Source organism: Desmodus rotundus, chromosome X (assembly GCF_022682495.2).
Source record: "Desmodus rotundus isolate HL8 chromosome X, HLdesRot8A.1, whole genome shotgun sequence".
In the NCBI taxonomy this organism is placed as follows: domain Eukaryota; kingdom Metazoa; phylum Chordata; class Mammalia; order Chiroptera; family Phyllostomidae; genus Desmodus; species Desmodus rotundus.
The window spans coordinates 4,444,837-4,459,477 of record NC_071400.1 but is presented as its reverse complement, the minus strand read 5'-3'; the positions used below and the strand labels follow the sequence as shown (position 1 = coordinate 4,459,477).

The 14,641-nt window shown below is 47.5% G+C and overlaps 1 protein-coding gene across 1 annotated transcript; it reads right to left on the bottom strand.

Moving 5' to 3' along the window:
• Positions 1-266: 266 nt before the first annotated feature.
• On the bottom strand, positions 267-4,844 carry LOC112300061 (voltage-gated potassium channel KCNC1). Its single transcript, XM_053917572.2, has 4 exons — positions 4,361-4,844; positions 3,870-4,087; positions 2,716-3,249; positions 267-2,483 (listed from the first exon to the last, which is right to left on the bottom strand). The coding sequence occupies exons 1-4, from the start codon at positions 4,494-4,496 to the stop codon at positions 1,662-1,664; spliced, it is 1,710 nt and encodes a 569-aa protein (XP_053773547.1). The 5' UTR covers positions 4,497-4,844; the 3' UTR covers positions 267-1,661.
• Positions 4,845-14,641: the final 9,797 nt, after the last annotated feature.

Here is a 14,641-nt window from a genome sequence, read left to right as displayed (position 1 = left end):
AGCAGCCAACCTTTCATTTTACTTCAACTCCTGTGCCTGTCTTTTTCCCCACCTCACCCTGTTCCCACCAAAAACAAAATGTTCTTTCCTCATCAAGGTGTGTGATAATAGTTTATTGTGAGGAATGGATGCAATAAAGATAGCAAATTGTTTTACCCTACCAAATAATTTGCCCACACATCTTGTCATTAGTTTATTATACCACCCCTATCCCTGCTGATGCCCATAAGCCTCTACCCCCAAAATCACAGATAGACCCTGGAATGGAGAGTTCAAAAGATACTTTATTTAAAAGTTTTGTAAACAGAATTATACTCACAGCTTCAGCAACAGTGAGAGTTCAGTTCTACCTCCCTGCTCAGCCCAGTTGCCTGGAGCACTTCCTCACACACCCCAGTGGCTTCACTTGAAGTCAGACCTGAGAAGGTCCCTTCTCTCCCTCCTGGAAGCCAGTTCCAGGAGAGGTATATGGTTGTTGGCACCACAGGAAATGCCAGGAGGGAAGAGCATGCAGGCAGTAGAAAAAGGAGGAAGGGGGAAGAATAAGACATGGAAAGGTGGGAATATTCAATAGCAGCCAGGATTGGAGGTAGACCCGTTGTGGGTACTGAAAAGTGTTTGGAAAAAATTAAAAAGAATTGTAAATGAGTATATCCAAACAAATGTTAAAAAAAAATCTGGAAGAGGAAATCACTTGCCTACTCTTGCCAACAAATCCAATTTCCTCAATCCCGTTCATGCAATGTGTAACAATAACATTTTATGTCTATTAGTGACTACATAGTGTTATTGTAGCTGAGATAGTGTGGTTAATATTGACTAATATATTGTGGTTAATGATGGTTAATACTATATCTAAAATATTATTTTAAAAAATCACAGAGTTGGGAAAACAGGGAAGGAGTAGGGAAAGATACAATGGGATGAAGAGGACATTATGGGGTTAGAGTGCTTTCCCGGGTTCAGACCTGGCTGACCCGCCTCTATTTAGAGTCTCTGAGAATCTTCAAAGGCCTCCTTATGACTCTAAGGAGCATGTATCCCAGGACCAGTATGGGAATCAATGCTACAATCTGGCTATGCCTGGGCACTGCTGGTACTGAATACCGTCAATACTCATAACCAGTTGCTGTGAGATATCCACAGACAGTTGATATCAATACCCACAGCCAATCATCATTGATATCCATAGGTGAATGATATTAATATGTCACTGCTACCATCACTAAAGGTCCCCCATCTAAACTATGGTCTAGTTGGAGGTATGGGGGACAGGGATTAGGGGAGGGGAGGGAAAAACTGGTTGAGAGGGGGATTTAGCACCAATCCAGGAATTCAGGAAGAACTATACTCTATCATTCCTGGTCACTTCAGGATTAATAGAAAGCCTAGGGTGGGGCAGAGGGAAGCTGAGGCTTAGCTGGCCTTGCTCTTAAGCCTCTTCCTTCAGGTTTCCCCTACCCCTGATAATGGTGTGGGGGGGGGAGTCTACCCTTCAGGCCATGACTAGCTAGTACTGACTAACAGAGAGTGCCATGACCTGGGATTACTCTTCAAGGATTCTGTGCCAAATCTAAGGCCAGAAATTCTTATCTATAACCAAAAACTGGCAAGAGGAAGGAAGGGAAGGTGGGATCCACCCCTTTTGACCAATGGGCCCATCACAGGATCCCACTAGGCCTCAGTTTCTGGCGAGCCAGGGCTACAGCATAATAGCGCTGAAAACGGACCAGGAGCACGGGCACCAGCAAGACACCAGTGCACATGCCCACAGTGGCTGTGATGGCAGCAGTGAGCTGGCCCAGGGCAGAGAGGGGGTAGACGTCTCCATAGCCAACAGTGGTGAGAGTAATGACAGTCCACCAGAGACAAGTAAAGATGTCTCCAAAGTGGGGCTCACCCTGGCCTGGGGTGGACATGCCCAAGAGCTCCCCATAGAGGAAGAGCAAGCCAAAGAATAAGATCTCAGCCACCCAAATCAGGAGAAAGGCACACACCTCCTTCCAAGAAGAATGAAGGGTATGAACCAGGACTCTCATGGCCAGGGACTTTTCAAGGAAGCCCAGGAGACGAACCAGCTTGAGGACATAGAGAGAACGAATGGCCCCAAGTGTCAGGCTGAGACGCGGTTGCTGTTCAGCCTTGTCACCCACCACTAATTCCACCAGCACAGGGAACAGACAGAAAATGTCAGCTAGATTGAGAGGGCTACACAGGAAGCGCACCTTATCAGGGCAGGAAATGGCCCGGGCAAAGAGCTCAGTTCCAAACCAAAGGGCACAGAGCAGTTCCAGGTAGAGCAGGTGGGGGGCACGGCGGTAAACAAGACCATTGTTCTGCTGCTGCCGATGGTTTTCCCCCACCCCTACCCCGTGTCCCATAGGAGTGAAGTTGGCAGAGAAGTAATCCAGCTGGACCTCCGTCTCCTGGAAGAAGATGACCAGAGCACACACGGCAAAGAGTGTGGAGATCAGGGAAAGGCACTGGGGGAAAAGAGGCATGTTAGAAGTACCCCCATTTACCAGCCATCCCCACTTCTCTAACTGTATCCCACCCTTCTTTGCCTCCCTTTTTGGAATCCCCTCAAATTCCTAGGTATTTGTAGATTCAGGGCCCAAGCACCAAGCCAAATGTGTGGCCATTGTGGCAATTTGGCAGGGCCCTGCGGGAGAAAGAGTGTCTAGCATGGTGCTACAACACTGGTTAATAAGTTACCTTGGCCCCTAGGGAAGACTGGGGTTGGTCAAGAAGCACCCAGAGCCACGGCTTCCAAGCATTCCGCAGTCCCTGGCCTTCGATGGGGTTCAGCAGAAGGCGCTCATCCATGTGGGCATTCTCACAGGCCTCCCAAGACAGGAAGTCCTGGGTTCGGGTCTCCTTGCCGCTGAGCTTGAGCCAGCAGCAAGGTGCCAGTGGCGCTTCTGCCAGGCCCCAATAAGCCAACTCCTCCTCTAGGACATCCCGACAAATGTTGGCAGGGCAGTGCAGCTGCCGAGTACGGTAGTAGCCCAGCACGTAGCCAAAGAGTTCAGGATTTCGGTCAAAGAAAAACTCTCGAACTGGTGGACCCTGAGCAGCTGGGGTGCCAGGCGGGGGTGGTTCGGTCAGCTTGTAGAGACGGGTGCCTGGAAAGGCCCGCACAGTGCTGATGTAGGTCTCATGGCGCATGCCCCCCACGTTCAGGATCAGTTTATCATCCAAGCCCTCCATGGCAAACTGTGAGCCTGCTTCTCGGCTGGCTCGGATCCGCTGGCAAGAGGAGGGATGACAGGGGTTAGGACGAGGTCCTCCTGCTCTCCTCTCCCCTCCCAGGCTTGGCCAGGGCAGGGAGAGGGCTGAGGGCCACAGAAGTGATGTGGCAGCCCAGGCACCCAAGGGAGGCTACCCCAGGCTGGGAGCTGGAGGTGTCTCTTCCTCCTGGGTCTTCGAGAATCAGGAGGACAGCCAGCTCTCAGATGTAGTCACAGTGACTAGCCAGAATCTCTCCTGGGCCCAGCAATTCCAGGAGAAAAGCCAGCCTAGCCTGGAAACAGATGTCTTTCAGGGGATCTTAGGCGATGCCTGGTGACTCTGAGAGAACAACTGTGCCATGGTATACAGCAGAGGAGTCACAGACAGGCAACCGCAGACTACATGGGTAAGATGGGGGCAGGGATGTCTCTTAATCCTCTGTCCATAACTTTGAAAACGGGGTGGAGGGTGGGGTGGGGGAGGGGATAAAAAGAGAAGATGCCAAGAGAGGCTAAGTGCAGGAAATGTGGAGTGAAGATGGGAGTGACAGAGGAAGCTGGAAGGCCTTAGAGATCCCTTGGCCTCCACAAGGAGTAGGAAGTGCCTGACTTGAGAAACTGGCTGGGGGGTCGGCAGACCTGACAACGATGGTTTTTGACTGCGACTCCCCTGGCACCTGGTCCCGGGCACTCATCAGCAGCACCAACAGCACCAACAGCACCAACAGCACCAACAGCACCAACAGCACCAAAAGCACCAGCAGCACCAGCAGCACCAGCAGCATCAGCAGCAGCAGAGTCCGTTGGTCTCTCTACTGGGCGCCCTAAAATTGCTTTGGGCTTAATGAGCTCCTTGCCTGGGAACAGAGAGGGGTAAGAAGGGGGGGGGCAGAGAAGACAGAGGGTGGTAGGAGCACAGAAAGGCAAACCAGGGGAGTCAAAACATCTACCCAGATCCACATTTCAGTGTCCCCATACCCCCTAACAGGCAGCCTGCTAGGGCCTCCCATGTTTGTCCCTGAGGGCAAAAAGGGAAGACAGCACAGGCAACTACCTCCAGGCTGGGAACGTGACACCTCATACCCCACCTCCCATTCCCCCCACGTTTCAGCCAGTCCTTCCTCACTCACTTGGTTGTTTTGCGTGATCCACGAACACTGGCAGTGAAGGAACCAACGGCTGGCTTGGCGGCTGGGCTGGAGGCACTGGGGCGGGTGGTGTAGTCCGCATTGCAGCCGCCTCTGGAGTTCTTGACTGCTCCTGCATGGAGATATCTCAGGCCCCAGGACCAGGGTGTGCTCATGGAAGAGCTGGCGAGGAGCTGGGGTTTTCCAGGAGCCTCCCGTTCCTGCTGTGGCCAGAAGAGCAAGTGCTGAGAGGCAACAATCCGACTCAGGGCTATATGTGTTCCCGCCTGCTTGGTTAGGGAGGCCTTCCTGGCCCCCAGCCTGCAGGGAATCAGACAAGAGACCCTAGCCAACTTTGCTGCTCCTCCTTCCTCCCCCAGCTTAGTTCCAGCCCAGAGCGGAGGGAGGGGAGGAGGCAGCTGGAAGAAAAACAGGAAGTTAGGTGGTCAGGCTCCAGCCAAGAGGCCACCTCACACGACCAGTTAATATTTTGAACAACTTTCTCCCCCACTCCACCCCTGCCCAGCGTCACTGCAATTCCCCACCTTCCCCCCAGATCCACTACAGTCCTCCTATCAGAAGCCTGAAAAGGAGCAAGGGGTGTGGGGGGAGGGGGAAGCGAGGAAAACAGCCTGGGAGGCCAGATGTGCTCTTGACTGTATCCAGCTGTTTCTGCCCACTCATTTCTTTCTTTTTCCTTTTTCTTTCTTTCTTTTTCTTATTTTCCCCAGTCATTTTTCTTCCTTTTTCTCCAGAGGCCCTGGTGCCAAGGATGGGAGCAGAAATCAGAGAAAAGGAGGGGCATGGAAACAAGGAGCCTCAGAAAAAAAACATGCTTGCCTGTGGCCTGTGCCAGTATTGGCAGAGTCCCCAGCCCCTTGAGATAAGCCACATCCCCTCCTCCCCCTGTTTCTCAACCTTCAAGTCCAGTACCCCTTCCTGGGAACTGGGCCAGTCTCCTCTTTTGCTACTGATGAGAGTTTGCCAATCAAGGACCCAGAAGATTGTAAATTCCAAGAAAGCCCCCACCCCCACCTCTTGACCCAGCCTCCATGCCTCCCTCCCACCACCAGACCAGACATTTCTAGGAGGAATGAAGATTTCTACTATAATTTAATACCCTCCCCAGCTCTTCCTTTTCAGCCCATCACTCAGAGCCAGGGCGGAATTGGATTGAGAGTTTCAAGACATGAAAGCAGGCTCCTGGCTTCTCTCTTCATCACTGCCTTGCTGTGGGATTGGTGAAGGGGAAGGTTCCCTCAGTGGACTTCACGGTGAGAATGGAGGGAGCAGTGGGTGGTGGTGACAAACACAGCTGTGGCAGGCCTTAGCTCCACTAAGCCTATTCTTATACCAGCCAAGGAGGGCCCTTCAGCACTTTCTAAGTGATAAGGGTAGAGGCAGCAATTTTCTCTCACTCCCCCCGCCCTACTTCCCTCCCATATCTTGCCCTTCATCCATACCAGCCTTTCTTTAAAAAAAAAAAAAGATTTTATTTATTTACTTTCAGAGAGAGGGGAAGAGAGGGAGAAGGAGAGGGAGAGAAACATCAGCATGTGAGAGATATCAGTTGCCTCTCACATGCCCCCCACTAGGGACCTGGCCCACAACCCAGGCATGTGCCCTGACTGGGAATCAAACCGGCAACCTTTCAGTTCACAAGCCAGCACTCAACCCACTGAGCCACAGCAGCCAGGACCATACTAGCCTTTCTTCATTCCATAAACCAACCAGTCTCTTTCATAACTGTCCTATCTCTTCCAGGTATCTATCTATTGACTACTACTTCTTCCACATCCATCTCAAATGTCACCTCTTCGGGGGAAACTTCTCTGAATCCTTCTCTCCAAGACAAGATCCTGTCCTCTGCATTTTCACAACCTGCTTTCAAGGTTTTATCCTAGAGCACTTTCCATACTAAACCATTATTATGCATGTGCCAATTTCTGCATTGTATTAGTTTTCTAATTGTTGTTGTAATTTCTACACACTCGGCTTAAAACAACATAAATGTATTATTATTATCTTTCAGTTCTCAAGGTCAGAAGTCTAACACGAGTTTCACTGGACTAAAATCAAAGTGTTGGCAGGATTCCATTCCTTTCTGGAGGTTCTAAGGCAGAATCTGTTTCCTTGACCTTCCCAGCTTCTAGAGGCCATTTACATTCTTTTGCCTTTAGCCCCCTCCCTCCATCTTCAATGCTAGGAACAATGGGTTGGGTCCTCACACCTCATCACTCTGACCTCCTCTTCTGCCTCCCTCCTCTTCCACTAATGAAGACCCTTGCAATGACATTGGTCCCATCTGGATAATCCAGGAAAATCTGATTTTAACATTATCTGATTAGTAACCTTAATTTCCCTTTGCCATGTAAGATAAAGTATTCATAGATTCCAGGGATTAGGACTTGAAAATCTGTTAAGGGGGCTTTATTCCACTTGCTAGGCCCACCTCAACTGTGAATTCCCCAAGGGCTGAGCCATAACTGACTCATTTTTACAAATTCCTACCCTGCACTCCTCTCTCCAGACAAGTGTCTGCCAGAGTGCGCATTCATCATTCATCGGTAATTGAACAAACATATACTATAACCTCTCATAGATACCAGACTTCTCACTTCTCATAAAACAGGCTTCTTCTTTCCATAAGTCAAACCTAAATACAACCTGTTTTGTTATCCTAATTGGACTAATGCCAGGTCCTGTGATGCCTCAACCCTTTTGCTATTTGCTCCTGACTAGTAAGCCCTGACTAGAGATAAACTATAAACTAGCCCTGCCAAAGCAGCCATCACACAATCATTTAGCCAGGTCTCCTAAGATGGTTACATCATTCTTGGCGCAAGGCTTCTTCCCGTTCCTCCTAGGTCAGATCTGTAAAGCCTCCACCATCTGGGCTACAGGGGAAAGTAGGAGAGTGAATCCCCTGTAGGAAGACCACCCTTCTAGATGAGTAGAGGAATAGGTCTTGCCTTTCCCAAGTTGGAGAACTAGAACCCTGTCCACACCTTGAGAGTTTGTTTCCTACACCCTGTACATAGCTAGGCATGTGAAAAGGTCTCCATAAACCCAGAATGTGGCCACAAATCATGTTTGCAAACTCCTCTCCCACTTCATTCATCCTGTCATCTGAGACTACTCCCTAATTCATCCCCTAAATTAATTCATCCCCTTATCTTTCCACAAGCCATTCTTTCTGTCAAGAATGCCTGCCTTACCTCCCCCTCCTGCCCTCTCATTCTCCAAAACACACACAAACACAGAAATCTGTTCATATTTAATTTTTAATTTTCTTTTATTTATATCCTCACCTGAAGACATGCTTATTGATTTCAGGGAGAGAGAAAGGGAAGGAGAGGGAGGGAAGGAGAGAAACATCAATGAGGGAGAAAAACATTGATTGACTGCCTCTTGCACACACCCCTACGTGGCACCGAACCCAAAACCTATGCATGTGCCCTGACCGGGAATCGAGTTTGTGACCTTACGGTTTACGGGATGATGCTCCGACCAACTGAGCCACACCAGCCAGGGCAAAATCTGTTCATCTTTAAAAGCCCAGCTAAAATGGTCCCCCCTCAGTGAGACCTCCCTTACCATTCTGTCAGAATTTATTCTTCCTCCCTCTCCATCTCCCTAGAAGGTTATAGTTCTATTTAGCATAGACTCCATTCTCCTTTGTGTGCTAGTTGTTTGTTTACTTCTCTACCTCTGGGGTATATTCACCTTGACGTCCCACCCACTGTCCACTCCACTCCCACCCACCACCACACCCTTTCCTCCATCACACAGTACATGGCACTAAGTTTGTGGTCAGTCACTTTTTACCCAGAAAATGAATGATTCACTCATCTTTTCCCTGGTACAATGGAAGGCTCAGGCGAAATCTTGGTCCGTGCATTGCAAAGTCCTCCTGGTTCAATGACCCACATCCTCCTCACCCCCAATTCTACACACCAACCATGGGCCTCATGTTTTTTTTTTCTATATTCATTCTCTGTGTGGCCAAAAAGCCCAAAATTGCCACACTGAGATGACTGTTGGGGTACCCTCACATATTTGCAGAATAATGAAGCTGGAAGAACCTTTAAGGACTCCCATCTGCTTCCCAGGTCACAAAACAAGGAACTAAAGCTCACGGTGGGCATGATACTTGCCTGAGAACCCTCATATTAGTAACCAAATCAGAAGTAAATCCCTGAAAAGTTTCAAGAGTTTTCAGTTTGCTTTGCTCACAGCCACCACCCAGGAGTCTTGCACAGAAAAGTGAGCAAATGGTGCCACACTGTGGCTAAGAGGCTGAGCTTCACCTACTGGCCTCATTCCTCGAAAGTGGAATTCCTAGCCACACCCTGCTTTCCCTTTCTCCCCTGAAGGATGAGGGGACAGGGAGGCCACCTTCCAGGAATAACCCACATGGTATCAATATAGCCACACCTTCTGCCGGCAGGAAACAGGAGTCAACTGTGTTTCCCACATTTTCACCAGGCAAGATGAGGGAGTGGAGACAACAGTTTGGGAGCCAAAGAGTCCGGCTTCCTGAAGAGACTTGGAAGACACAATTCATACCTTCCTTCTCTGAACCAGTTCTGGAAGCTATTCTCTAGGCCTGTGCTATGGGGCTGTCTATTTGCAAAATGTCTCTTTGCCATATCTGGCCTGCTAAGAATTGGCTTTACATACTGACAGGCACCTATCTAACCAGAATATGCAGATATGAACACCCAGGGTACAGGGCCGAACAGGACATTCACAGGTTATTTCAATAGGGGTTTTAACAAGCTAGTTTGGAGGTTAACAACCTGAGCCTTTTCCGCTTTGGACACAGAACTGCATGCTAGTTGATCTCCCAAAGCCTTCTTGGTCAAGCTTAGTGGGAATCTTCTACACTGTAGGTCAGAGGAAAGGAAAGTTTAATTTCAGGCAGAAGAGGGAAAGGGAGGCAGTTTTTGTGTCCTCTGCCAAAAACTGACAGCATGCCTCATCTGGGAACAGAGATTCTTGGAAGTTTAGGGAACAAGAAGCTCCCTAGGGCAGCATCTAGGCCAAGGCCACCTGCTTGGGACCTCCAATAAGCCATCATCCTTGACCTGCAGCTGGCCTATGGCTGGATGCCTGTACAGAAAGAAAAGGTGGGGAGGATTTGGGCTGCCAGGAAAATAAGGCCTGGCCCTAGCCCAGTTCTGGAATAAAATTGGGGGCAGATGACTATAAATCAGGCAGAGGACCAATGACAAATCAGGCAGGAGTCCTCTTTCTTCATTTCTCTCCCATCTGGGTTTAGAGTTCCAGGCATCTGTCCAAAAGATGGGGCCCTGAATAAGCTAGTTGCTGGAAGGCTGGGGAGGAGAGGGGGTGCTTACAGAGCTGTTTAAGGGGAGGAAGGGTAATAATGGGATGGAAAATGGAGAGCACTTAGGGGTGACAGGGGCTTAGACATGGGGCTGAAGCATATTTTGTGGACTGGGGTGGAAGTCAGGCAGCCAAAATGATGTTTATATGAAATGATCTTGAAAATTGATTTCCTGGTTGGCTTAGAACGCCTATGAACAGAGCAAGACACCCTACTTGAAGCCAAGGTCTCAGACCACAATTTCCTCTTCCATCTACCCTCTCCTCAGGCCCAGAGCACACTGTGTCATTGCCCCCTGGACTTGTCCCTTCACCCCAAAGGGTGCTGATTCTGGAGTTGGGATGATTCTAACACTCATTGTCTAAGTCCTTTAAATCTATGTAATATTCCATATACTTCAACTACCTTTCAACAACTAACACTCAATTAAAACACAGGGACAATCTGGCCATGACAGGTTACCACCCAGATGGCCATCTAATTAGCATCCCATAGCTCTGTGAGGTTGTCAGGACAGGGGGAGTTATCTCTAGTTTACAGATGAGGATATTGAAACTTGGAGAGATAAAGCTAATTGACTCAGAACTCAGTGCCGAAAGGATCTAAAATTACTCTAGTCAAAATCATCTTTTGCCGGAAACTCCCAGACTCCAGCCCCCATTAACACTCCTGTGGATATACAATTAATAGAAGGGCTTTAGTTTCAAGTACTTACAGAAATGGGAAGATTTGACTAGAAGTGATATCAACTTAAGATGGCCAAAATGGAACTATTTTGATACTTAAATTTATTTTTTGCATGCAAAATTAGAAAAAGCTGGCTCTAACATTAAACTGAATGAATGGGAAGCATATCTTGACTGGAAATTAGAAGCTTCTAGAAGGAGAATAGATAAATTCTCTTTTCTAAAAGAAGTTAATCAGAACTTTTAGAGCCTGCTTCTGAACTGAGGAAGGCTTCTGAAGCTGCTCAATGCCAACATCCCACTTTTCCCTCTTCTCTGACTGCTCTTCTGTACCCTTTACTTCATTGTCCGAACTTGTCACCCTTTCCTCCTCCATGTTTTTCTTCTCACCTCCTCCACCGCAGGTCCCTGATGACCTAGGAGACACTCAGAATGGAATACCATACCAAAAGAGACTAGAAAAAAATATTCTGGTAGCTTCCTTTGCAGAAAAGCTGGTCTCAGGCAGAGGGGAACCAGCAGTGGTATACGTTCCTTGGACTAGAACAGAATTCAGGAATCTGCCTAAAGTTTTCCCCGATTTTCTCCAGAACCCTGATGGATTCACAAAGGAATTTAATTTAATCATTAGAACATGTGATCCTGGCTATTACGACCTATTGCAACTAATATACTTACTGGTTTCTGGGAGGAAAACAACTGAATTCAAGTATAGGGTCATTCTGAGGCCTATGAGAGGGCGTTTCCACTTCTACTTACTAATAGCTTAGGAAAAAATGAAAAAGGAGAAATTATTAAGGCCCTTGTAGGAACTAGGGCTACTTTATCTGTTCTTAACCACACCCGACTAAGTTGCAAAATTTTTTTTAAAACATCACCTTTTGATGCTCAATTCCCAACTTCTCCCACTCCCTAAAGCCCATGTCCAATGACTGAGTAGCAGCAATACTCCAACACCTGTAGCTACTTGGAAATCACTATGATCTGAGACAGGCTGTCTAAATCCCACAGCCTATTAGGTATTGGGCCTGAACTAAGAATCCAGGGTTTAAGGCTGAGTTTAGAGAAGCACTGGCACCTAATGTTGTGATGCTTGCTGTTTCCCAAGTTGGGAGCTCTCACATGGTTTTAGCTGGTTTGCATCAGACATCATCTTACATTGTAGCAAACTCAAGACTCAAGGGGAGAAGGGCAAAACCACTTGAGAAAAGGAAGGAAATAACAAACCGGGAAGTGCTGAAAATAAGCCTTTATTTTAGAAAAGCATCTGGGCCAGAATGAGGATGGGAGGTGTGGGGTGAACCTGGGATGGGAGGGAAATAGAAAAGCTAGCCAACTCCATGGAAACCAGGAGACTTGAAAGATATCTAGCCACCCTAGGATTAAGACTTTGGGTGGTGGTCAGAGGTGGCAGCATGGGATATGTCTCCAATTTGGGGTGCTACATCACTTGGTCTACTTCATAAAGAACATCTGAGGTAGCAGCTGCCACATTGCAAATGAATATCTCCTCATCCTTTGCCAGAACATCAAAGACTGAAATAAAAAGAATCCAGCCCCCTCTAGCTTTGAACAAGTTTTGGAATTGAGGGTGGGGGTGGAGGGCATCTAAAACCAGAGAAGCTAGCCCTAGAAATAATTTTGTCAGTGTTGTTATTATATAAGTAATAATCAGCATACATAGAACCACTATTAATAGGAAAACTGGGGCCCAGGGAGAAGTCATTGTCTACATGACACTAAAGCTAAGCAGACCATTTATTCAGTTTTGATCAACTTAACGCACCTGACTGATTCAGTGCAAAACAATTAGCCAGTAGAGCTTCTTGCATGAAGATGACCAAATACAGTTTCTCCCAAGGGAAAATTTTTGCTTTTTCATCCCTTATTTTTGATTCAGAAAACACTATGTCTGAATCTGACTTGGTTTTCTGGTGTTCTCACCTCACCTGGATGCTCAGAACACAGAAGACAGAGGCACTCTCATGCCCACAGCTGTCCTCCCTGCCCAACCTACCCCCAGCCAGGCCTGGATCCCACCTCCATGCACTAACATGAGCCTGTGGGAAAGAGCTCTCTCTCTCTCTACCCCTCTCCCTCCCCCATCTCCTTCCCCCTCCCCCTCCCCCTCTCCCTCTCTCTCCCCTTACTTACCTCCTTACATCTCTCTCCCTCCCTCTTTACCTTCTTACATTCCTTCCATGGGCCTAAGAAGGGCTCTGAACACATACGCCAGGGCCCAGCCCTCAATACACTGCTTCCCTTCTGCTACCAAGGGCTTCATCTTATCCAGCTCACCATTCACTGGCTTTGGCAGGAGACCCATGGAGGCAGTGGGAAGGGACACAATTTTTCTTGCCCTCTCTCGACTTAGTAAAACATTGGGTGAGGGCAGAGCCATTTATTTCCATGCTGAGAAAAGCAGTTTTCCACTTCCTTACACTGCTCCCTCTTGAAAAGCATCTCCTTGTAAGAAGGCCTTTGTTGAATTTAAAGGAGGCAACGGATTTCCTAAGGAACAAGGATGGGGAAATAAAAGGAAGGAAAGAAAAGGGGAGAAAAGGGGGAAAAGGGAGGATCTTTCTCAACTGAGGTTAGCTAGCTTGCTCCCTAGTTTCTCACTGGGACCTCGGCTAAGTTCTGGAGGCCTTGGGAACTGTGAATTGCTCTACAACATCTGCATCCTCTCCACCTTGCTTGGTTTTCCCCTAGGAGTTAGAGAGCCATCTTTTGTACAGCTGATGTAATTGAATGCATTTGTGAGTACTCATTTTGAATGCCTGTGGCCAGGGAGTAATAGGCAGGAAGTTAAACAATGAAAGAATAGTGGGGAGGGCTGTTCGGTAAAAAGAAGAGTGAGTAACAGTGAAGGGGAAAAGGAAGTTAAGGGGGAAAAAGAAAAGAGAGGAGGTTGTGCAGGCAGAGGAAGCTAAAACAAAGGCAATGGGCTGAACCCACAGTAAGGCACTCTCACACTTTGTGGGGCTGTCATCTAGTCTAATCAGAGGATGGCACCTAGAAAACGAGAAAGATAAGGCTTGCCTCCTCAGTAAATAGGGAGCCACTCGTGAAGACTGCTTTCTAATTTCCATAAAAACACTCCACCAAAAGGGTACCTAAGAATACAGCCCTGCTAAAGTATGAGTTAGGTAGACTTTTATAGCTGGAAGAGGGATCTCAGGGCCCATCTAGTCCACTGCCCCCTCTCTCCTCTCCACCACTACCACCTTGGAGCTGAAGAAATCTAAAGGGAAGAAGGTACACCAGCAAGTTAGCCACAGCTATATTCTCCTGACTTGGGGGAAGAAGGGAGAAAAAGGCTACCAGGGGCCTTCTGTAACCATGAATCCTTAACACACAAGAACACTTCCTGAGGTTGGATTTATTTTCAGGCACTCTGGTAAGCTAGTGGGGGATGGACTGGGAATAAAGGGCCCCTCCTATATCCCTTTAGACACATCAGAGGATGTTGGAATAGAGAGCTTTAGTGTGAAGAAGTCCAATTTTTCAAGGGGGGCTGAGAAAGCAAGCTCCCTTTCCCCATCCCAGAAATCCAGATCACCCACTACTCGGGCCTTAACTCTAAACAGGAGGGCCAGATCCTTTTAATGCAGAAACAGCATAGTCAGCTGTTTGACAGTGTGTTCTGAAAAGAAAAAAAAATAGGTAAGGAAAGGGTTTAGGGCGGATCTTGGCTAGTCATTTCCTCTAAGCCAGAGGTTCCCAGATGTTGCTTGAGCAACCAGAGCTGGCCTCAAAAGCACAAAAGAATGCAGTAATAATTTGAGAAGAGGCTTAGGGCTAGAACTAGAGATTTCCCTAAAGAGGCAATGTGCTGTGAGCAGAGCTACATGGAATATTTCAAAAATTAACTGTGCTGTCAGCTCAAAACCAGAGCAGTCATTTGCATATTGTTTTGCAAGTATATCCACCATCCAAATACACTGTTCAGGGCTCCGATTTCCACACTTTAATTTCTACAGGAAATCAGGCCTATATGTCATCTAGTTTATTTTGCATGCAGACATGCCTATATTCAACCTTCAAAGACCCTTTTCTTCTAACTGCCTTGGGAAGAGGGCAGAGCAAGTTACAATATAATAATAAATAGTATAATAAATAATATACTATATATAATATGTAATTATAAATTATATAATAAATCAACATTATAGCTGGAGGAAACTGAGGCCAGAGCAACAAAGAGATTTATCTAAGAATTGAAAAGGACCATACCTAAATTTT

Excerpts from the sequence above, each read along its gene's own strand:
- LOC112300061 (XM_053917572.2), bottom strand. The coding sequence starts at position 4,496 with ATGCAGGAGCAGTCAAGAACTCCAGAGGCGGCTGCAATGCGGACTACA. Across the intron at positions 4,088-4,360 it reads GGATCACGCAAAACAACCAA|GCAAGGAGCTCATTAAGCCC; the intron begins GTGAGTGAGGAA and ends CTCTGTTCCCAG. Across the intron at positions 2,484-2,715 it reads AGTCTTCCCTAGGGGCCAAG|TGCCTTTCCCTGATCTCCAC; the intron begins GTAACTTATTAA and ends CTTTTCCCCCAG.